General features: G+C 40.9%; 1 protein-coding gene across 14 annotated transcripts in view; it reads left to right on the plus strand.

Moving 5' to 3' along the window:
• The window catches only part of APBB2 (amyloid beta precursor protein binding family B member 2), a 153,502-nt gene that overhangs the window by 61,508 nt on the left and 67,304 nt on the right, over positions 1 to 24,690 (plus strand). For all 14 annotated transcript variants that reach the window (XM_042870638.1, XM_042870637.1, XM_042870648.1 and 11 more), the window contains one exon: positions 4,339 to 5,139. In XM_042870638.1, coding sequence (XP_042726572.1) covers positions 4,339 to 5,139 — 801 coding nt within the window. The remainder of the gene's footprint in view (positions 1 to 4,338; positions 5,140 to 24,690) is intronic.

Genomic DNA, 24,690 nt, shown 5'->3' on the forward strand with positions numbered 1-24,690 from the left:
CTTCTTCTTCCCAGGCCCATCTTTTGCTTTCATTCTGCATTTACAAATGAAAAAGAGCAAAACCTTTCATTTATTTTTGACAGCACCTTTTTGAATAAACTCTCAGTTTGGCTTTTTAAAAATAATTGCTATACAAAAAAGCCTCATTTCAGTTAAAGGCAAATCAGTTTTTTTCTGTTCGTAATGGCATTTTCTGTCTCTTTCTTCAAGCTCTGTAAGTATCATTACGTGACTGAGAAACAAAATAAATAAAAGTCATTCAAGTAATAGTGTTATTTATATTATTGTTATGCTTAATGAATTGGGACTTCTTCCTATTAAGCACATGACACTGGTGAAAGTTTATAGTTATGCTTCCATACATTAAAAGTATATTTCTGGGACTGATATCTTATGTATAGCAAGCCAGAATAATCAATGAATTGCTATGGTAGATCCTCAACCTACCAAAATGCTGTCTTAAAGCACTTTAATGTTGATAATATTTTTTCTATTCTTCGTTCTGTACCAGAGTCCAGTCTTTATCTTCTTGAGATGCCCTGTTTTCCTTGCTTATAACTTACTACTGTAAATGTGCTCTTGCTGCAGTATGTATCGACGCAGTCATGCTTGATCTGCTTGCCCATTTTTGCTTGTGTTTTAGCTTAAAGAAAGTTGATTACTGAGGCTCTGATGGGAGCTGTTGCTCAAATTGTCTGGGGTGCAATTTGTACATCTATAAAATAGAGTGCAATAAAACCAGGTTGGGGCAATTGGAAGCACCCACTAGTCTGGCAGGGAAATGGTGTGCCCATCCTTTGCTTTGCTCCTTCCTCATCATCAGGGTTGAGCCATAATCTCATTGCAGTGGGAGCACTGACCTCTTGAATGCTGGCAGGGCTGAGATGGTCAGGAGTGAGTGAAGGCAGTGCAGGCCTTCCCAAGTGCTCCTTTTGAGAAGTTTGTTTCCACACCCAGAAATCTTGGCTGAAAAGCCAATGTTGTCCGACTGACGGGAAAACTGTAATGCACATATTGGACCTTTTGGATGCTCTGTTACTGATGAAGATGTAAAGAAGAACTCTCTACAGGAATAAACTACCAACAACCACTGTAAACCTAGGAACAGAAACACATTTCAGATGTGAGCAGAAAAGTAAAATCTGCTTATGGTGCCAGCTGCTCCGGCAGATGTAACAGTCCAGGATTGAGCCCTGCTCCTCTCCTAACCCCAATCAAAGTCAGTGATGGTGGAGGGGCAGATCTCAGGCAGGGATGAAAGGGTTTTGCACGAACACAACTCCAAGATGTCACAGAAAGCCCTAGGTGGGTGCTGCTGCTTGTTTCTGTTGTCTGCCCCATGTGACTCATGGGCAGAAGTACAGGAGGAAGTTGCATTTCCTTGAAACTTTTAAATGTAAAGCTGAGATAGAAGTCTTCTGTGAAAAGTGAGGCAAGCTAGCTTTCTTTTTCCTTGTGCTGTTCTGTTCTGCAAGTTAGAGTTTCTTTGATTAAGCTTTCCCTTGCATTTGAATATTTTCCAACGCTTTACTTAATCCTGGTCTGGTAGCACTTTCTGCCCTTGAGACCTAAGTCCTGACTTTGTATTTCATCTCTTTTCTTCTCTGTTGTAGTTTCCTTTCTTCCCACCTTCATTTCTCATTGAGAGAGGTTGGTGCCAGCTGTGCCTCTTGTGAAGCCTGGTCTGGTGTGCAGTGACAGGAGGGGGTGGTGGGATGTTCCTTTCTGCATACACCTGCTGCTGCTGCTGCTGGTCTGCACAGGCTTGGGAGGCAAGCTGGTGTCCAGCAAAAGGTTCATGTGCACATTTTTCTGCTTATGATCAGAAAGCAGCCCAATTTAGTGCCCCGTTTATAAACACTGCTTGGTAACAAAAGACATCAGGTGGAGACTGGAGGCTTTGCTCCAGTCCTTGAGCCACGTGCCAGTGTTTGTCATAAGCCAGCAGGGGAGCTTCATCAATCAGATAAGCAGAAGATAGTACATGCTGCTTCAGTGTCTCAGTGAGCTTATACTTAGGGTATATTTTGATATGTGAAATGCTAGCTGCAGGAGGCCAACGAAAGATAATCTGACAGGCAGATACTTAAACTTTATCTAGGAAGATTTTTTTTTAAGTAACTTGTTCAGTGGTGGAAAATAGTGGCAAACATTTTATACAACAAATCGCTTGTAGCAGAGGATGAGAATAAATGTTTCAGATTGAGGCTGTTTTATTTACTGATGGAAAAAACACCTCTGGAATGCAAAATAAAACATAATCTAGCACAAATAGGTACCGTGCAATTCCGTGAGTGCAGCAGATCAAAATTATTCTGCCTTAAAAATTTGTTCTTATATATTATTTCCAGAATGTCGGGTTTTAACTGATTCAGGACAAGAATATAAAACAGTCAGTCTGCAAACATAGGCTTCTCCATGCTTTTAGATTAAAACATGTCCTCTGATAAAACTACGCTGGATCAGGCGTGAACTTTCTATTTGCACTAGTCCACATTGTTTTAAGGTGAGATGCAGGAAGCGACGTGTATTGATGCATTTGAGATGTGCACTTAGAGAATTTCTTTCAGCTTTATGATGGCTGTGTTTTAGAAGTCCTTTGTGGCTAGGACTGAAATTGGCAATAGGATGTTTAACCATTGTTTAACCATTACCTAAACACAGGCTGTTGCAGTGTGCATGGGCAATTCTGAAGCTTTTGCAGTTGAATACAGAGCAGGCAATATGGGTAACCGTGTACTCGTTTATTAACATTGTGAAGTGCTCCTTTTTGCTCTGTGCGTTTATGCTGATATGCTTTTAAAACCTGAATGTTTAATCTCTCGCAAATCTATGCAGCAGTCTATTCTGTCTTGTCAGATGTACAAGGATGCAGCACAGCTCAGCTGGAATGATCTGTCATCAGCTAGCTCGAGTGATAATTTTTCATTCCTAAATAAGCCTCAGACATATTTTTGTGTGCAGTATAAGCAGTCGGTGATACTTGAGAATTAGGAGCGACAGAAAGGGTGCTTCATGCTGCAGCAGATGGGAGTGATTTATTAATTGGTGTCTTACTTGGTTGGCAGGTGTCAAAAACAGTCACTACTACTGTGTGTGTAAGTTGAGGTGCTCATGGAGTATTTGTACAAATTAGTGGGAGCCACAAATAAGCAGTAAAGTAACAAATGATGGTTTAAACCAAAAAGCAAAGTATTTCTTCATAGTCTAAAACATAGTCTAAAAATCTATTCCCTGAAGAAACTTCATATTTTTCGAAATGTGAACTGTACCTCAGCTGATCAAAATCAGAAACTTGACTATAAGTAGGCAAAAAATGGTTTCTATTTAACACTGAAATACATGTACTGTCTCTTAGGATGCATGTTGTATACTTAAGTTTGAAGCTTGCAAGCTGTAGAAATAGTGAGCCAACTTCATCTCTGAAGTGGACCTTTTTTTTCTTTTCCTTCTTTAAGCTGATTGAACTAGAGCAGGGTATTTTATGGAGGGATCCAAAGCACTCTACCCCACCCTGTACTCAAGTACAGTTTTGTGTAATACAGTGCTGTGTCGAACAAGGGGCACCAGTTGTTTCCTCATCTTTCTATCTTCCTTGTCACTCTTTTGCTGTAGAAGCAGAGAATCATTAAGGTTGGAGAAGACCTTTAAGATCATTCAATCCAACCATCAACCCATCACCACCAGGCCCTCAAATATATAAAATAATTACAGGGTTACCGAGGAATCGCTGTATTATGAGTAGCCCTTCCTGCCGTAAGGGACCCAATAAACACCCTCACTAAGAGCCTGCAATGCTCAGAACTTTCATTACCCTTTTCCATAAAGGGGAAGGAAAAAAAAAAAGTAAAATTTCAGGTGTGAGGAGGCAAGGGCTGAGTGGGCAATCATACTGACAAAAACTGAAGAAGGAGCAACATCTGTGCACAATCTATTGAGAAATGTCTCTGATTTACTGCTTCCTAGTAATGGGCACCAGAGAAGTTGTTCTCCTCTTGCACCCTCGAGGTAGTGGTGAAGTCCTGGAATGAGATGAGAGCAGGGGACAGCTCCTGGGCCTTGATGCATTTGCTGAGGGCTGTTCTCCTTATCCCCAGCCTGCTGGGCATGAAGGAGCTCAGACATGAAGAAACACCTCACTGATACGGGGTCAAGCCTTCTGCTTGTCTTCTAAGCTCCATGGTGATGATCTCTTTGTATTTCTCTGCCTGTTTTTCTCTATTTAATAAGCTAAGCTGTGTTTTTGTTCTCTTACCCACGTAGATTACAGTGATTCTAGCAGAAGCCAAAATACTACATAACACAAGTGTTTTATTGCTGCCTCTGTTGCTTTCCTAGTTGATTCTGGTGTGGACGCGCTGGCGGTGTTTATGGCAAGCAGCAGCACGACGGACGTGGTGAATCGCAACGGCCCTGCCACGCCGCCCAACACCCTCAGCCTGCGCTCCTCTCACAACGAGCTGCTGAACGCTGAGATCCGGCACACTGAGAGCAAGAACAGCACTCCTCCGAAATGCAGGAAGAAGTACGCGCTGACTAACATCCAGACAGCCATGGGCCTCTCAGACCCGGCAGCGCAGCCCCTCCTGGGGAGCAGCTCTGCCAATATGAAGCTGGTGAAGAACGGAGAAAACCAGCTGAGGAAAGCTGCCGAGCAAGGCCAGCAGGATCCCAACAAGAACCTCAGCACCACGGCCGGCGTCAGTGTGACTTCTGAGAAGTTTGAAGGCAAAGAGCCGATCCCACAGGACTCCTCCAGCTGTGAAATATTGCCCTCACAGCCCAGGAGGACCAAGAGCTTCCTGAATTACTATGCAGACCTGGAGACATCTACTAGAGAGCTGGAGCAGAGCTTTGCTGCGATGGAAGATAAATCTGCACAAAACAACAGCCAGGCTTCCACCATTATTGTCAATGGGGAAGTCTTGCCCCGGAAGCAAAACAAGCAATCAAGCCCAGAGGATGGCCAAACTGCCACAGTGTCCTCGAGTCCTGAGACTAAGAAGGACCATCCCAAAACGGGGGCCAAAACAGACTGCGCACTGCACAGGATTCAGAACCTGGCTCCAAGTGATGAGGACTCCAGCTGGACTACACTGTCCCAGGACAGCGCTTCGCCGAGCTCTCCTGATGAAACAGGTAGGCAGCAGCACCTGCTTAGTTTTCGGAACATGGGGCTGAGCCTTCCCAGCTGGCAAAAGGAAGGAGTAGGGCAGTTCTGCTGTGTTTTTACAGGGGTGTGAATTGCATCCAAACGTGGATGCTGCTTGGCCAGCACACAGGTCCCTTCCTGTTTGGTCCTAGTGCCTTACAATTTGGTTTGGAAAAGGCACCATCAAATGCTTTAGATAGGATCCTAAAAGCTGTGAGACCCAAAGTTTCACTGTAACTCCAAACTGCTTCAACAATGTCAGTAATATGCAAACTTCACAACTGCCATTTTATTAATAATCACCCCAGTGCTCAGTGAGTCTGTGTTCTGAGATGCACACAATTGCTTGGAGATGTTCAACTATTGCTATTTGCCTATGGATAGCAAGGAAAAGCTTTTCTGAGTATGAAGTGTTGCTTTTGAGCAAATATTTTCAGGTTTGGTAGAGATTTTAGTTTTCTAATTAAAATCTTTTTGAGCCCTCAGTCATTTGCTTATATGTTTTTATTTAAAAGGGAAAGAAACTTAATTTGGGTCATTTAATTAATGCATTTCATTGTTGGTTGGTTTGTTTTTGTTTTTGTTTTTTGCAAAGCAGTTTCATGCAGTAATTCAGAAGTTGAAATCATGGCATATTTTGAAAGACTGGGCCCATTTACAACGTGTCTTTATTATTTTTAAAACTGCAGAGCTCTCATTTACCCTAGTTAATAGGCTTCATCATTTAGCGTTTTTTTAATATCCAAGCTAATCTTTAACGATACAACTTTGTCAAAATGGGGGGAAGCAGTGTAATTCTTGAGGGTGATGTGGAGCTAAACAAATTTATCTTAAGTTGTTTGTATTTAAAGTGATTTCATTATTACTGTATATAAGTTTTGTGCTGTTTGGAGGCTATAGTGATCCAAATTCACAGCTTCCTTATCTGTCTGTAGCATTTGTGACAGTGTACTTTGGATGTGATTGTAATAACAGTGAGTTTGGGTTTTAGTGTGAGAGTTCAGTCACAGCAGAAGGTCCCTACTGCTGTGTGGCAAATAATGGATCTTTCGATCTGTTTTGATGTGTGACAAACCTTTGCAACTGTAGAATTTTTTGTATAGTCATCTCTTCCTGTGAAAACTGAACGTATTTTCCATTTACTGAGATTGCTGTTTGTGTTAGTATTATTTCTCAAGATATATGATATGTATGCCATCACTGATTAACATTTTTTGGAGAAAACATCAGTGTGTTTTAGATAACAGTGCCGAGTTTGTTAGCTCTGGCTAACAAACTTGCCCAAGGCTTGACAACGGAAAAATGTGGATAGAGAATTTATGTTCAGTGAAAATTAAATTAGCATAATTCCAAGTAACTTAATTAAATAAGGGTCACTCAGGATGAGCTACTACAAGTTTTGTCTCTTTTACTCTTAATTAACGTGTTTAATTTCTTCCTTCCAAGCTGTATGTTACCATTGTGTGACATCTGAGCTCTTTTGGCACTCGGAAAAGAGAATTTTCTGAGCTCTTTAAGATCTTTCAGTTGTGCTTGGGCTTCATAGGACGGGCACCACTGGGCTCCTCACTGCCACTGCACCTGGGCAGAAGGAAAGCATCATGTATGGTCTTCAGTCCTTGTGCTTCTGCAGTAAATGCCAGCAGCCAAAGGGAGAAAGGCATCCAGTAGAAAAATCTGCAAAAGCAGACAGCTTTAGTTTATATGGCTTCTGGGAAGGAAAAAAAGATAGAATTTCAAGAACAGTTAATCTGTTAAGTAGTGCAATGCAGCAGATGCGTGGAGAATTATTAATGTTCAGTCCAGAGATTGTATTTAGCACTTTAGCATACATAGGAATGTAATAGAAATACCATTTACCTCACAGTACATGGTTGAAAATTGCAATAGTCTGCTTTCATGTATTTTAAATTGCTTCATCTTCCTCCTCCCTCTATGAACAACTCACTGTTCAAATCTTGGATAACTGAGTGATTGAGGGTTTGCTTGCTTTGTTTCTGAAAGTATGTTACTCAAAGACCCTGAAGAATTAGTTCTTATTTTTTGTGTGCACTAGGAACACATCATTACTGTTCAGACAAAATCAAAGGCAGGAAACTTCTTTGTGATCTAATGGAAAGGTGCTTTTGAAAGATTTGACACTTTTTCTGAGTGGGGAGGAAAAAATGAGACAACCAATTCAACCTTCCCACTCAAGGGGGAAGGCCCTTGGCAGATGGATTTGTATCTCGAAATGAGAATATGAATCAAAGAGAGGAGTCAAAAGGGCAATCCTCCTCCTTTCGGGCAGCACTGCTGCTGAATGTGACTGCTATTGAGCACATGCTTGCCTGCTGCTGCTCTCTCAACAAATCCAGGATGTCACTTTAATGGCTGGTTACAAATAAACAAGTTCAGCTCAGCACAAAAATGGCAGCAGTGAGCCTGGCCCTTGGGGAGGGAGAGTTGGGATCTTGCAAATGGAGCCTGCTATTCTGAAACAGTAGTGTGTATGGGTAGAACAGCCCTCTAATACAATAAAAATTGCAGCAAATCAGGAACTAGTCAGAAAGATTTATACCAAGGGTGAGTTCTGCCCCTGATTTTAACCTGCATCTTGGACAAAATTAAAATGAATGCCCTTTAAAAGCTTCAGTTTTCCTTTGCGGAACGTATCTGATAGAGACAACAAGGATGTTATTTAGTACAGAACATGTTTTCTGTGTTCCTGAGTGTAGAAAATGATTTATGGTAATAGAAATACAGTCAATTATGGTGTAGATAAGCACAAGTCCTGTAATACAGGGGACAAAATATACTATCATTTGAACAATTGTAGGATTCCAAGTAAACATCTGACTTTAAGGAATAAGAGGTTTTGGTTCATACCCACTGTGCATCCTAATAGCCCACAAATTTAATAGCAGGTAGTCCTTGTTCTCTTATTGTTTTTTTTTTGTTTTTTTTTTAATCCTGCATGTTGCTGATAGCTGTGTATCAAGAACACAGGTTTTATAGTCACAGACCTTGACCATTTGCTGACTGCTTGCAAAATAGTAAAGGTGACTATTGCTGCATATCAGTATTTGTACAGGTACCATTCTATATAGGGAGTAACTAGTTACATGTTTATATTCCTCTTAGCTGTTCCTGTGAGAGGATTTTGGGGAAGAAAAGGCAAGTCAGTTTAAGAGGAAAAAAATACCTAAAGGGCCATGTGGTTATTTATACAGTGTTCAAAATAATGACCAGCATCCAGGGTCTACTGGTAGAGGGGAGACTGAACTTGAGAGGTGATCTCCTGGGTACAGGCTGTTGGTGGCACAGAAGCCGCTTGCTGCTCTCGGATGTTGAGGTCAACCTTCCCTTGGAGTACTGTGTCCACGTCTGGAGCCCCCAGTAAGAAAGACAGAGAGCTGTTGGAGAGGGTCCAGAGGAGAGCCACAAAGATGATCAGGGGGTTGGAGCACCTCCCCTATGAAGACAGGCTGAGGGAGCTGGGCTTGTTCAGCCTGGAGGAAAGAAGGCTGTGGGGTGACCTCATTGCAGCTTTTCAGTACCTAAAGGGAACCCACAAACAGGAGGGGAATCAACTCTTTGAAATGGTTGATAACAGCAGGACAAGGAGAAATGGTTTCAAGTTGAGGGAGGGAAGATTTAGGTTGGATGTCAGGGGGAAGTTCTTTACAGAGAGAGTGATGAGGTGCTGGAACAGGCTGCCCAGAGAGGTTGTGGATGCCCCGTCCCAGGAGGTGTTCAAAGCCAGGTTGGATGGGGCCCTGGGCAGCCTGGTCTGGTATTAGATGAGGTTGGCCCTGCATGTGGCAGGGGAGTTGGAGATTCATGATCCTTGTGGTCACTTCCAATCCTGGCCATTCTGTGATTCCCTTCTTAATGCAGTAGTTGAATCCTTGGCTTCAGTGCTCAAGTAAGTGCTCTGGCTTGAAACCCAAAGTTTCTGTGATAAAAACAGGTGATGAGCACCCTTTTGAATTTGAATAGCTAATAAAAATAGATGTATAAATTGAATTAATGTTATGGCATGAACGGTTGCTTGTGTAGCTAGAGCTAGAGTTGGTGAGACAACACAGGAAAGGGATTGCTGGAATTGCATCGCCACTGGAGTGAAAGCTGTGGAGTAGTTTGCAAGATTTTCAGGGCACTAAAAGTAGCATAGTGTCTCTGTAGTGTAGTTTACATTGTTTTGTAATGTTGAGGAATAGTCTAACATTGTTTTCAAGCAGGGCTTATTGTATCTTTCAACAATGCAGAAGACTGTTCTAAGTGTCTATAGGGAAAACTTGAGATTTAGAAAAGGTGAACTGCTTAATGTCTCATGCTTGATAAACTATTTTCAGAAGCTTTTCAAGCTTCTGTTGTTACAGAAATGCAGAAGTGTAATCCCAGACCCTGTGTGTCCTCTTACGGTATGAATGCATCTTCTTGCTGAAGTTCTTCTGTGCCTAGGGCTGTGTTTCTTTTCCAGGTCTCCTCTGAGACCATGGGAAGAGTTGGGTTTCAGGCAGACACATGACCAAGCAAAAAGAAAAAGGAAAACAAACTAAGGAAGGGAAATCAGAGAAGCTAATGGGAAAAGTCAGGATCCTAATAGCCCTTTCAGAGGGTGTTAAGGAAGGCGCACAGAAGAAAATCCGCCAGTAACTAATAGCAGACTAGCAGTCCCTCCTTAGGGGGGAAAAAAAGTTTTCAATTCATGAAGTTGTGAAAGTGATCACAAATTATGACCAAAATTGATCCAGCAAATCTCTGTCTCAGCACTTTTTAATGGTGCATAGAACTCAAGCCAAGTTTCAATCCACCTGATTGATGCTTTAGAAATGAGTGTAAAAATCTATACGGGAGGGAAGGAAAGCCTGTTGTTACCTTTGGAAGGACTCTCAGCTTGTGGAGTGCTGTTCCCTAGGGCAAGCTGAACGTTTGAGAGTAGCTGGCAGTAGAAACAGGTGGGCTGTTTGGGTTTTGCATGCTGACCAGATGCACCAGATCCGGCTAGGTGCTTGTTTGTCTCTAGTGCTACAGCAGATGTGATAGAGGAATAGTACTGCCATGCAGCAGGAGTCCCTCATCATTACATTGTGCCTGTTTTATGGAGTTCAGGAGTGTTCAGGAGTGCTGCAGGGGGCAGGTATAATTTTGTGAGTCTCCCAGCTTGGAAGCAGTTCTTGCGTCACTGCCAAAACCCTTGTTGAGTGCAGATCAGAGCCTGAGCTTCTCTAAGCTGATGCAGCAATGCCAGCATTGGGCCCCAGTAGCAATGGTGGCTCTGTCTCTCTCTGTTCTTGGTGGAGGAGGAGTTGTGGGGTAGGGAAAAAAGTAGAAAGCTGAAAGATGAGAATGTGGCCTGGAGGCTGATGAGAGAAGGTTGGGGGGTGGGGGAGAAGGCAGCAGAATTACTGCAGTTAGAGAGATGAATGAGAGCGTGGCAGTAGCTGGGAAAAGCTGGACAAACCAAGAATCAGAAGCAGGAGTGTTGGTATTTATTAAATTAGGCAAATGGGGCTACACAAAGAAGGTGGTAATAAAAAGGATGGTCCAAAACTTTGTTTGAATGCAGCGCTTTCTTAAAATTGATATTTGGTCCCTGCCTTAAGGGACATGAAGCCTTTTTCATGCAACCCCATGAAAGCACATACATTTGCAATTAAGACTCAATTGCTTGATATCAATATGTGTGAAGCCCCTGGGCGCTCAACATTAGGCTGTAAATGTCCAATACCAGAATGCCATGGAACTCAAGATAATGACATTAAGAAGGCTTCCTGTACTGTCTGAGATCTGGATTTCTAAAGCCTAGCAGAGCATGTCCTTCTGTTTGCACAGTAGATTTATCCTTGATACTTCAGAGATGAGAAATTCTCGAGCTGTGGGGGATAACAGCCCCACATCGCAGGCACGTATTTTTGCTGTCTGCTTGCTGTCTCTGGGGCATTTGGAACTTAAATCCATTTTTATATGATATTATGTTATTAGGATTGTTTCTAACCGCTGTGTATTATGTTGTTAGTGTTATGCTTATTTCATATCCTGGACTAATTTATTACTCAATATGTAGTACACAGTCTCAGAACTATTCAATAAAGTGTCTTAACAAAGCTACTTTTTTTTTTTCCCCCAAGTTGTTCAGTGTTGTGATTTAACTAAACTCATCCTCCTATTTTCTTAGTGGCTTTTCAGTAGAGATTTTACAGGGTTAAATTTAAAAATTAAACACTTCCTCAATTATTCAGATATGGTTGCGATACACTAACAGGTACAGTAGCACTGTCACTACACTGAAGTAATAGTTGTAAATCTATGGAGTTCATTTGTTTCTTGTTTGTGTGTAGGTTAGCATTGCAGGATAAGATGCTCTAAATCAAAGGCTATAGCTGCTTTCATGTTTTAGAAGTGGATTTTGGCCTTTCTGTGAACCTGAGAAGTTTTCAGCAGTGAACAAAAGAGCCCTTCCCTCTTTCCCTTCTCAAAATAAATGCACAACTCAGATTGCCCAAATTAGTTTTTAAATTAGAATATATTCCCACTCAGACTTTAATTTAATTTTACCTTTACTAGGCAAGAAAAAGAAAGTCAGTTGCCCTGGTCATTTTGGCTGATATGATTCTTGGCTTTGCTTAAATTATTGATTATAGCAAGGGGAGGGACTTTCTGATGAGAACAGTGCTCTCGCTAATAGAAGCTTTTCACTAAATCAATTTCTACCATTGCTGCAGTGCACCTTCAGGGAGTTGGAGGTTATCAGCCTTAAGAAGAATTTTGTCCTCAATGAGTGGATCTTTGCCATACGTTTTTCTAAACCTTTCCTTTTCACATTTATACCGGCAACTAAGGGAAAAAAAGCACCATAAATAGATTACCAGGGTTGGTTTGCAGGGCGAGGGGCTGTTCTGGTCCAAAGTTGAGCTGATTAAATCTTGATGTGATTGATATCTGAGTGCTTGTGGGCTGAAAGTACTGTTTCAAAAGCTTGTCTCCTGAGCAGAGTCGGTCAGAAAATACATCACTGTCTTGCAAGCTGGAATCAATTCAGTGGAGAGTACCCTGAATGCATATGCTGCTGCAGTTTCTCTGGAGGAGACTCTCTCAGGTTTTCCTGGCTTACTAGAAAACGCAGTCATTTAAATGGTCAACATGTGGTGTTTCCTCTATTATTTCTATCTTCAGTTGATTGAGGTGGCTTTTCTTTTCTCCCACCCAAAGCACTGTTTCTTGTTAGACTAATTAAGTAAGGGTCTGGTTAAGCATAGCAGCATATTTTCCATATTTGATCTGGAGACCGATTTGGAGGTGCTACACAAGGAGAATATGAAGCTGTTGGGATGTGTACAGAGCAAACTTTAAGGATGCTGGTAGCAGATAAGTACATGTTGAACTGTATGGGAGCATCTGGTAACTGTAAGTAACACTTTCTCTTCTACTTAATCAAAGCTCTGGGTTATAATGTCTCTTAGCTCTAGGTGATGGATAGTTATTTGTTAATAAAAATTTAACAGATCAGTTAAGATCAGTTGATACCTGACAAGGCTTAAGCTGCAAGATAAATACTGTAAAGGTGTGCTTCCAGCTGCTTGTCTTTTAAGTAGTGAATTGACAAGTGATGTTTTAGGCTTGTGTTCTGTAGGACTTAAAGGTTTTTATGTAGGTTTAAAATCCATGATGAAATGGATTTCTGTTTTCTCTCTTACATGTCCCATATAGTTCCCGTGGGGCTTCTTTATTTAATGCAGCCCAGGGTCAGAGGGGAATCTGGCTAGATAAAGTGCAGCACCTCTGTGCATTCCCTGCAGTGCAAGGTAATGCAACTTATGGTATACAGAGCGAGGTTTGGGGGTTAGAAAGCTGAGGTGTTTTACAGTCAGTGCTTGATTGGTATCTCTCAACAAGTGTTGACTGGTATCTTGGACATGTTTCTGCTAATTTTTAATGGACACCACTTTAGCCAGTCCTAAACCAGTCAGTTGAACTTGGTCAGAAGAATGATCTTTGGTCTACACAAAACCTTACTATACACAACTTTCTGTTTTCATCTGTATTCACTCCAAAGGAATAGTAAGAAATAGTGATCTGTGTTGGCTTTTGTATTTAGAAAAATAATAAAACAAAAATTAAAATGCTTCTCATTCTTTCTCTATAGGCAAGCCAATGTAATTTATCACACACTGTAGCCATAGCAGGTTTTCGAAGTAATATTTTGTGTTAAATTACCTTGTTTTCCTTCATGCTTAACTAAACCAGAATAATGAGATAATGAGTCTCTCTTTTTTTTTTTTTTCCTTTTTCCCCCTCTGGAGTCTGTCAGCATATTAACAAGCAACTTTAGTCTCCTGACTACACAAATTTCCCTTCATTAACTGTGTTCAAACATAACCAACACTTTTTTAACAAAGGCACATGAAGAATAGGAAAAATACATAAGAAGAACAGAGATTTCAAGACTGAGCTTCCACTTGCATAGAATAAAAAGTTTGATTTTTATTTATTTAGTCATTCATGCAGAACTTGTGGTTTGCTGGGGCTTTTTGGATGGTGGGATGGATGGTTTTGTCTTTTTTTCAGAACTGGATGTGCTGGGCTTCATAAAATTCTGTTCTATGTATAAGAAATAACGTTCCTTTGCAATTATGAAAATGAATTTGTGATCATTAATAGAAAATATTTTTTCTGTATTTCTCTTCATTCCATATCATAGTGGAGTTCTCCTGAATAATTGTACTCTGGATTTTTGTACATTGACTATACCCAGTGTTTAACTTTATGGGAAGTTCCTCTACCCTTAGATTAACTAACCCCAAGATTGCTTTATAGGGAAAAGTGCAGTTTCTTAAGATGATTACATAGGGAGTAGGTAGTTGCCCCATTGAAGTTTTACCTCGTTCTCTATTCCTCTGTGACTTCTGTCCACTTCAGCTTCACAAGGTTTTAGTTTCAAGAAGCTGATCCAGAGAACAGCAGAGCACAGTTCAGCATGCTTAATGTTTCCCAGTGGAAAGCTGCCTGTTCTGGGTGTTGAGGTGCTCCTAACCTGGAAGCAATACTTTTTAATCTTTGACAAGCTTCAGCAGCAACAATGTCAAATGAATGGATGGGCTGGGACTCAAAAAGAGTAGTGGTTTCCCAGGAATAGGGTGGAGGGGAGAGGGCTCTTTCTGAAGTCTCTGCCAGAAGCAGATTGAGATGCTATGTTTGATCAACCACTTCTTCCAAATCTCATTTACTTCTGTATAATAATTATTTACCAGTGTTTTTAAAAAAGGTGACAATCTACCCCTGATTTAAAAGCTGCACTCCCTACAGAACACACCAAAAACAGCCTAGTAATAGTAATTTCTGGTTCTATTCAGGCATACAGCTTTGCTGTAGGTGAGGGATTACGTTGAGCTTTTGCAAAGCAGGTCTGTTTTGTTTCCATTAACAGCACATTTATTTTATATCCTCTTTTTAATCACAGAAGAATGCTTATAGGTATCTTGCATTTTTAAAGGCTGTTTGTTAGTACTGGTGAATAAGAATGGTTGTTTCATTTACACCAACGAACCAAAATGAAAACAGAGCTGTAACATTTCCCTTGAAAGAAAAACACCCTGACACCAAGCAGTAGTCTGACAAGTGTGCGTCTTCCGAAACAAGAGTCCATTTAGGTCACTGTGCATCTTTTAGCATTAAGGTAGTATTCTTATTTAATTCTTTCATCTTTTTTCAGTAGACATACGAGATTCTACGGTTTCTAGTGATTATTTTATTTTTTTTTTTTTGTGGACTGTCTTGAGATTTTTCTCTTAAACTCAGGAGTTGGGGACTTAAGTATCAAACGTGATACAATATGAAACTCTAAAAATTTGTCAGTGCTGAAAGTAAACATGCATTTATAAGAGTATTTTTTTTTCTGTTCATTGTTTGGTGTTTTAAAAGGAAACTTTTTGAAAGCCTTGCAGCTTTAATTCTGCAGTGAGGAGCAAATGTAACACCTCATGCTGTAATAGGCTAAAGGCTTTCTGTGGAGCATGGTTTATTTTATGACTTACTGATGGGTAATGTAGTGGTCTGAATTTAGAAGAGAGAAAAAGACTCATTCTGGTAAAGCTGTTGCAAATGGGTCAGTTTAAAGTCAAGCAACTGAGGTTATTGTGCCTTCAGTTCTTTTTTCTTTTGGCTTATCACAGTACAGATACTATGCCAGGATTGCATGTTGTACTGCCCACAGTCTTTTATCTAGGCTAATCCTGTTCAGAAGGTGACAAGATTAACTGGGAAATCACCATCAGTGAAGAAGCAGTGAATTCCTAACTGCATCTTGCATCCAGTATGTTGCTGTGATCTCCTTTCTATTAATTTTTGCAAAACACAAATAAGATGAGAAGCAAGCCTATAAAAACTTACTGATGTAGCTCTCTTGAACCATAATAATGGTCTTCTGTAGTAGCCTGTATTTTAAGCAGTTAATGACATTAGCTGCAATCACATAAGGGGAAATAGGTGAAGTTAATCTCCCCCTCTCCACCGAAACACCTAAATGTATTTCTTAAGCAATGGGTTCTGCAATAACCACTAGATCATATCTGCTCATGGTGCCTGTTCCTCCAGGCATTTCTGACACAGTCTTTTTTTTTTGTTCATCAACATATTTAAACCAGGTATATATGCTTGCCTGTGAAAAAATGTCCATCTATTAAATTGTTCCGTACAATATAGTGTAAAAGTAAAAATGTCATCCTTTTAAATAAGTGCTAATAGAAAATTGAAGGTTAAAAAAACGTAGAGGGATAATAATATTCAGTCCCATAACTCCTGCATTTCTATTGTCCACTTTTCCAGTGCAAACACTATACTGACTCAAAATTCAAGCTTGCAACTGTGGGCTACAGGGACTGCAGTTCAGTTTTGTACCTCACTGGGTAGTTCATCAGCTTTTAAGGATGGCCGTTCTGTCAGAAACAATCCATTAAAGGAGTCAGTGGTAAAAACTTATGGGTGGAATAGAAGTAAATTAAAAACATAACCAAAAACAGAGCTAGTGTACAGCGAGTGGTTCTCCTCCTTACATCATTTCTCTTTCAGCAGTTGGTGGTTTTGGGCTTTCAAACCTGGTATGTCGTTCACATTATCTTTTAATTGCTATAGATAGACTTTTCTAACATGAATTTATTTAATCATTTTCGATCTCATTTGTACTTCTGGCATCCACAATATCCTGTGACCATGAGTTCCACAATTTAATTATGTGATGCATGAGAAAGTACTTCCCTTTGTTATAAAATTGCTCTCTGATAATTTTGTTAGGTGCCCCTTGCTTTACTGCTATAGGAAGCAGTAAATAACAGTGAATGTTCATTTCCTTTCCATCCTTGCCTTCTTCACACCCTTTGTGACTACAGATCGGTGACATTCATCCCTCCTTCCCTTTTCACTCTTCCTCCAGGCTCTACCACACACAATGGCTCCTTCTGAAGAAGCACTTTTATATTTGTGTTATCTGTTTTTTATGCTTCTTCTAGTTGAGCTACATCTGTTTTTATAATAGGGTGAGCGGATGTGCATGCACTGGTCCCATGGTAGTGCCAATGCATGTTAAAGCTGCAGGCATAAGGGGTTCTGTCTTGATCTTAGTTTCTAACTTAAAATCAAGCTGTTATTTTCAGAATTCACTATGACCTTGTTCCTTCCAGAGTAACAGAGAGTAATTGATTGCCTGTCACTTTGTGTGAGCGTTTTAAGTAGCAGTAAAGGAACTTTAAGAAATTAATAAAAGCCAGGACTCGGAAATGTGTGTGGCCAGGAAACTGAAGGCTGTGCATTACAAAACATTACACTGTTTGTAACATTTTGTGATGACGGGTTGCCATGTTTTTTCCATAATGTTAATTGGTCTGGATGCCTTGAGGTATGTCATCTGCTGGAGACTTTTGTGTATTGTTTTTACTGTATGTTGTCAGATTTACATTTCCACGAAGAAAGTGTTTGTTTTGAGGGAGATTCAGGTTTCAGAATAAAGAAAACTTTTGTTCTTATGTTTCTGGCATATGCAACTTTAGGGAGAGCTTGTGCAGAGTTTTTCAAAGCAAGTAGCTGTTTAGATAATATACTTGACATCAAATAAGAAAGCAGGAGATGCAAATTGCAAGTGAGATTCTGTTGTGATTCTGCAGAACTGAAGAATTCATCCTTTTTTTCCTTACAGATGCTTATCCAATATGAGGCTCCAGCTAAAGACTGTTAGGTTTGATTCTAGCTAATGCTTATTTAAGTTCAATTTGCCGCTATAGTCTGTGACACAAGCTATTTTTGAATTTTCTTTTGATTCTTGTTAGTGGTTATTTCACCACTATTAGTTGTCTTCTAAATTTCTGAATCTATCTTCAGTTATGTTCATAAATGCATCCCTATGAAAAATCAGCACAAAGTTCTAAAGCTGGTGTAACATGTAATAGAAGAATGCAAATAACGACTTGTGCTGGATGGATTGTGTTTTCAAGACATTATTTATATTTCTGAGTTTGATTAATGCCAAAGATATCTGTATGTTAAGAATAAAGCTTTAGTAGAAAGCTTATAACGATGTAGAGATGGGAAATAGTTACAGAAGCCTCTATGCTATGGTGGCCCCTTTGCTCTATCAGCATGCTTCCCTCTCCCGTGAGATGCGAATCACAGAATCATTAAGCTTGGGAAAGATCTCAGATCATTTACTATGCCTACTAACCCATGTTCACCATCATCACATTTCCATGTTTCTTAGACACCTCAAGGGACAGTGACTTCAGTACCTCCCTGGCCAACCTGTTCAATTCATTGCCATTCTTCCTGAGAAGAAATATGTCCTAATTTCCCACCCGAACCTCCTGTGGCACAACTTGAGGCCATTACTTCTCATCCTATTGTTGTTACCTGTGAAAAAAGTTTGACCCCCACATCACCACAACCTTCTTTCACACAGTTGTGGAGAGTGATAAGGTCTCCCCTGAGCCTCTTTTCCAGACTGAACAATCTCTCAATAAGACTCAGTTCACCTGAAGCAAGATTCCTTTTGAAAAGGTCATAGTTTAAAAGGAGGAGAAAAAAGTCTCGAAGCTAGAATAATTGGAATCAGGTGAGTTAAGAAGCTTCAGCAGAGGCTGAGCTCCTGGTGTGCCTGAGTTTTTCCAGAACATCTTTGTAGAGATGAGCTCTAGGACATGAGGTCTATAATGCACTGCTTCCTGTGCTCGTGCATTATTTTGTGTTCATATGCCTCCAATTCTAAGAGAGTTTTGTCATAACTTCTACTGCCTTTTTCTTTGGAGTAATAGATACATAAAATAAGGAGATGTGGGAACATTGGGTTTCTGGATTTTGTGTTGAAAAAAGGAACCCTTCAGGTTGTTCTCTAACGCACATTTGACTATAGCCTTAAAGTTGCTAAGTAATGCAGTATATAGATCATTAGAATCCTCTTAATGATGGTAGTAAATTGGGTAGAATGTGGTAGGAATACTTGTTTTGCTGTACAAGGTAGGACTAAGTTTGAAGAGCAGCCCTTTGTGTGGGACAGAGGGGAACCCAGTGCTTCAACATGCTGGGAGGGACAATGATGGGTCAGTCTTTGTGCCCTTATCTTATACTTGGGTTTGGGGAGCTTGGCCCTGCCTCTGGGCAAACAGTTTCAGGCATCTCACACCTCTCTTCCTTCCCCTGTCCCACTGTGTTTAAAATTGGGTTCCAAACCCTCCTGCTGTGTGGATAAATCCATTGGTTTTGTGGTGTTCTAGAACAGCTGCCACACTGTGCCATGCATCCACATTGTCTGAGGGATGTGCAGAGCTTGTGCAGGAGATAGGAAACAGCATTTCTTGGAGTTTTTACTTATTCTCCAAGTGAAACATTTAATTTCAGAGAGTAACTCAGTTGTAATTCAATTTTATGTTCTGTTTTCATTGAATCATTAAATTCAGAAGGAGGTCTTTTTCTGAGTGCATTTGCGCAGTTCTGTGAATGAAACTATCAAAGAAGATCAGTTTCAGCCAAGCCATCACTGGAATTGTATGTCTGTGCCACTGGCCAACTTCAGTGGCTCTTAATTAGCCAACCACATGCACAAAACCCACTTATGAGAACTTCTTTAAATCTTCAGGCTATATCAGTGTATTTATGCAATACATTCTCCAGAGCAATGCTGTCTTGCCTTTGATTCTGTACACTGTTCCCTACTGAATTTGGTAGGCTTCATCGTATTTCACATTAAGAAAATTATCAGCTTCCTGGTACCTCGCTTCTTATGCAGGTTTTTTTTTTTCTCTTTTTCCTAAGGTTTGTATTCTGAAGGGAAAAGAAAATGCTGACTCTGAATTCCTTATTCCACGCTCTATTTTACCATTTCTTTCATTCAGGTTAAAAAGATTCACTAAAGCCAGCAAATTTAAACTCCTTCTATTTCTCCACTGGAACAAATCTGTTATCTGTGGCAGCACAGTGGACTCCATCGTTTCAGTACGTGTCAGCAGGTGTACGGTAGTGAGGTGAGGGAATAAAATCACAGAATCACAAAATTGCAGGGGTTGGAAGGGACCTCTAGAGATCATTGAGACCCTCCCCAGATCTGTCCTTCATGATGTCTGTCTGGTTCAGTAGCACCAGCAAAGAGCTGAAGGTCTGAAGGAGACCCCAGAACGCCTCGTGTCTTCACTCAGTCCAAGTCCAGCAGAGAGTTGTTGGTCAGGAAGTGCTCAGCTTGCTACTGTCTGGTACTTGTAAAACAGGCTTCTATGTGGACACGAAGCCTCACGGTACATTGGCTCCTGTGTGGAGAGTCAAGGCTGCTGAGGTGCTAGCACACACTATGCTGCACACAGGCACTGCCTGAAGCCCCGCAACACTGCTGCAGAAGGTGATGCTGGCAACACAGTGTGCTTCTGACACAGACCTCCCCTCTGCTCTGCAGGCATCTTCATGTCAGGACGTCTGAGTTTAACTGCTTCTTGTGTCAGCATTTATAGGCTGAATCTTGCTGTTTGGTTTGATTGTTCCAGATTATTTTTACTCACTGCCCCCAAATGAAATAGTTAACATGTTGTCTCTTCTGTGAGTGGCTTGACACATATTGATTTGCACTGATTAGACAGAGTCAGGCTCTGTATTTTAGTAGAGAAATGCATACATTCAGAGGAGCCACCAAACTGATTTTTCCCTGCTTTTCTTCCAAATAATTGGCAGCTGTTGCTAAGACATGAATTTTCTGGGATAGGACTCAGGGTGGGAGGGGTTTGCATTGGGAAGGCTGGGCTCCTGTGCAAATTGATTTTCCTGTGCACATGGAGTGTGCTGCAGTAGTGCATGTGCAGGCAGCTGCATGAGTCCTGCAGTCCCTGGTCTGATGTCTTGTCCATTTTTTGTCATTAGATCAGACAAAAAACCCTTCTGAAACAGTGCAAAGTAGTTAAAGAGCACATGCTTCAGTCTTGCTCCCTATAGCAATGTCATAGGAAAAAGAGGTACTATGCAAAAATCAGAAAAGAGATGTAAAATACTGCTGGATCATTTTAGTCCTGAAAGCTAATTTACACGACCACTTCTACTGGTTTGTTGATGAGGAAAGAAAATATTGATCTGATTGAATTTTGTGCTGAAGAATGCCTCAATATACTGCACCATGCACACCATGGATTTAGAGCATATTAGACTGCTATGTTGAACAATTGTTATTTTTAATTAAAAACTTTTGCCACCTGGTGGAAAGAACTAGTACTTCAATTAAGCAAGAAACACATAATGCTGGTCCCATACAATGTAGATTTGCTAGCAGGAATAGCTTTCTAAGACAAATTATTCTGATTTCCTGCAGAGTGTAGAAGAAATCTTCCAAGGGGAATGGTGCACTTTGTTCACATGCTGTTTGAGGCTGTATCTCATTTAAGCACAAAGTTCTTAACAGGGCATTCATTTGTGTGATGCTCTTTTGTTTGGGTCTCTTTTTTACCCCACTGCAGAGGTATCTGTCTGTTCTTCCCTGGATTCTGGGTTCAGCCACTGTGCTGAGTTCCTCAGCAGTAGGTTGACCCCAGCTGGCAGCTAAGCTGCTCATTTGCCCCCCAGCAGGATGGGGAAGAGACTCAAAGGCAAAGTGCGGAATAGTCAAGATAAAGATAGTTTAATGAGTTAAGAAAAGCAATGAAACGAGTGATGCAAAAGCAGTCACTCATCACCTCCCACTAGCAGACCAATGCCCAACCCATCTCTAGCTGCCAGCACCCCAAGAGAAGCAGAGAAGGCTTTGATCCTATGCAAGCTCTGTTCAGCAGCTGCTGAAGCATAAGTATGTTACCAGTACTGTATTGGATGCAAACTTTAAATATAGTACCATATGGGCTGCTATGAGTCACAGAATCACAAGAGTTGGAAGGGAACTCTGGAGATCACCTAGTCCAACTCCCTGCTAAAGCAGGTTCCCTACAGCAGGTCGTACAGGAACATCCTGGCAGGTTTTGACTATCTCTAGAGAAGGAGACTCTGCAGCCTCTCTGAGCAGGCTGTTCCAGTGCCCTGTCACCTTCGCAGTAAATATAGGAAATTAATTCCACCCCAGCCAGACACCCTCACAGCTGACTGTTACCAGCTCATTTATCAAAAGAAAGCAATCTCTTGTGACATTATATAAAGCTTTTGTAAGAGTTGTAGAATGTGTAGAAGGCACTACTGTGCCTTCAGGCAGTGATTCCTCAGCCTTTGCTGAGGTGCTCCTTCCTCCATGTCATCATTTCCTGGTGCCCCAGAGGCATGGGGCTGTGCTGTCATCATTGTGCTCTCCTCCATCCAGATGGGATGCACCTTACCAGAGCATCTCCTTGGCCCACAGCAACCTTTTGGGGGCACCTGCAAGTCTTATTTCCTAGCTTTGTCAGATTCTGCTTGTTTTGTGGCTGGATGTTTTTTAGTTAGCAGATGGGTTAGTCCTTTCTTACCTATTTGGGCCCATTTTCCTAGATGGAGCATGTGGAGCTTTCTTCACAATGTTTCTGAGATACTTTTTCCTGCCCCTGCTATTAGTAACAACCATTACAAGTGCAGAAGAGCTAGTTTCTTGTAGCTTCACCTCTGGTCTGCAGGCTGTATTGCCCCAGAATTCTTCATCTTACACAGAACAGGCAGTGCTGTCCTGGATGCTCACCAGAGCCACCATCAACCAACACTTAAAGGACACCAAAGCTTTCTTCTACAAAGGCCCTTGGTTTTCTTCTGTTACTGTGCTAGTTCTTTGGTTCTTGCATCAGGATTTTGGTAGCTGAAAGGGAGAAGATACCAGGGCATGGAAACAAATGGGTTGAATGTTCTGTGTTGTTTTGATTTTCTTTCCCTTAATGTTGACTAATCTGCTTTCCTCTCTTCCTTGAGATTAGTCATGTCTGCTTGAAGCCCCTGTATGCCTGTAAGAGCTCATACAGCAGGATAAAGAGCACACCATGTTTTAAAGAAGGAAAGAATAGCACAGGTACTTAATCCTGAGCTTCTTTAGGATTTTCAAGTTGTCAGGCTCTTCTAATTATGGTTTATGTTGGTGGTGGTCAAAATGGCAGCTCATCTTGGCACAGATTGTGCCTGATGGCAGGCACGTCTGTAAATTCTGCAGTTCAGCACTTCTTCCTGGAACCTGTTTGGAAATCTTCCTCTTCTGAGTTCCCAAAATGCAAGCAACTGCTTCAGCAGTTTGAGGAGGAGGACTGGGTTGGCATGACAATCCGTTGCATGCTGCGAGGAAAGATTGCACCAAATGACCAGCTTCTGGCTGTTTGTCGCTCCTTGTTGAGTAATGTTCCCCAGATTAGACAGGTTTTTCTGATTTATAACTATTTGTCCTGGTAACTTGTGTTTTTGCTGCACTTACGTCTGAGATAGCGTCACTGCAAGAAGCATGAATGCTTGGGAAAGGCTACCTACTGGCCATCATTACTGTGAATTATGAGTGGTATTGTCAGTTATGCTACAGAGCAAAGTGAGAAGAAAATTTGTCTTTTGAGTGTATTTTCCTGAGCAGCCTACATTTGCACATTGAGCCTACTTGAGGCAATAGATGTTATAAAAATATTCAGGGTCCATGTTCTTACTGTTTTGCTGTTTCATAGAGAATGCTGGCTTATCTTTGCCTTCATTCAATAGCTCAACATATCTTCCTTTCTTATGACTTTCTTGATGTTTAGTGTGCATATGAAGGTAGGTGGAGGAAGTAATGTGCTCCCTTTAGGATAAAAGCCCAGATCTGTTGAAATCAGTGGGATCTTAAAGATGATTTCGTTTCAGATCTTTTCTTTCCCTTTAGCTTGATTTTTCTTTAGGCCCAGGAGATAGAAGGAAAACATTTTTATTTCAATATCTTGGAAGTTCTGAAGAGTAAGAAATGCTTTCCTCCACCTCTTTCACTTTTAATAAAACCTCTTTATCCCCTTCTCTTCCCAGTTCCTTTCCATTGTGCCCAGAAATATAGCATCTGCAACATGCATATTCTGTTATCAGCCAGCAGTTTCCTGGTGCTTTTACCCAGCAATGAAAAACGCCATCAAATTTTAAGCTAGTTGCTTCCCACTGCTGCCAGAACACTACCAACAACATGCTGTTGGATCCTGTCAGCATCCCTTTCTTTGCAATTTTGCTGTTAGAAACTTTTACTTTACTAATGAGGCTATGCTGTTGTTGTTTTTGTTGGTTTTTTTTAATTTCTCTGTGGATGTTGTACGTGTACCAGCTGCTGGAATGTGAGCAATGGAAAAGCCAGAGACTGAAAAACAGATTTCTGAATTTAATATTGGCCGGACTATTTTTTGTAGATTTGGAGAACTCTGAATATGTCTCGGGTGGACCATTGTGCTCCCAGCCTGAACACCAAACATTCCAATGTTTCCAGTGTGGAAATATGCTCCTAAGAGTGGTAGATAATCAAAGTCTAGATCAAATGCTGCATTTGGATGGTCTCTCTTTTCTTTTGAGAATCATTATAGGTAGAACAGATATAAAACAGTCCTAAGAACTGAGAGAGGTAAATGAGAAGTAACTACTTTCTGAAAGGAGAAAAGTGAGATCTCTCATCTTTGTACAGAATGGGTATTTTATTTCCTAACCTATTTAGATAATTTGGATCAAGTGCTTAGAAGCATTGTTGAGTCTTGCAGGCAAATGGTCTCACTTGGTCATTCAGCCACCACACAGTGAAAGGAGCCCTTCTTTGCTGAAAAGAGGGACTGGAAAACAGACGCTTCTACAATTCCAGGTAAGCTGCATTTGCATCAGCTAGAAACTGCATTTACATCATCAGCTGCTTCCAAGTACAAGAAATTATGCTTACAGAAAAAAACAAACAAACAAAAAAAGCCATGCTCAAAAACTTCAGTGGAGAGGCACTGACTACTCTGTCCCTAGCACCTTGTTTATCATCATTTCAAAGAGAACTTGGTTCATTTCCAAAAACAGAATATAAGAATGTGATCCTGTTTCTTACAGCATATATGTGCTTTTGGCTTCTAATTCTGTTTGACATACTTCTTTTGCACAGTAGTTTGCAATTATTACTATTATATATTATTACT

The sequence above is a fragment of the Lagopus leucura genome, unplaced genomic scaffold, assembly GCF_019238085.1.
Source record: "Lagopus leucura isolate 7727_CA_CO unplaced genomic scaffold, USGS_WTPT01 Super-Scaffold_100004, whole genome shotgun sequence".
NCBI lineage: Eukaryota > Metazoa > Chordata > Aves > Galliformes > Phasianidae > Lagopus > Lagopus leucura.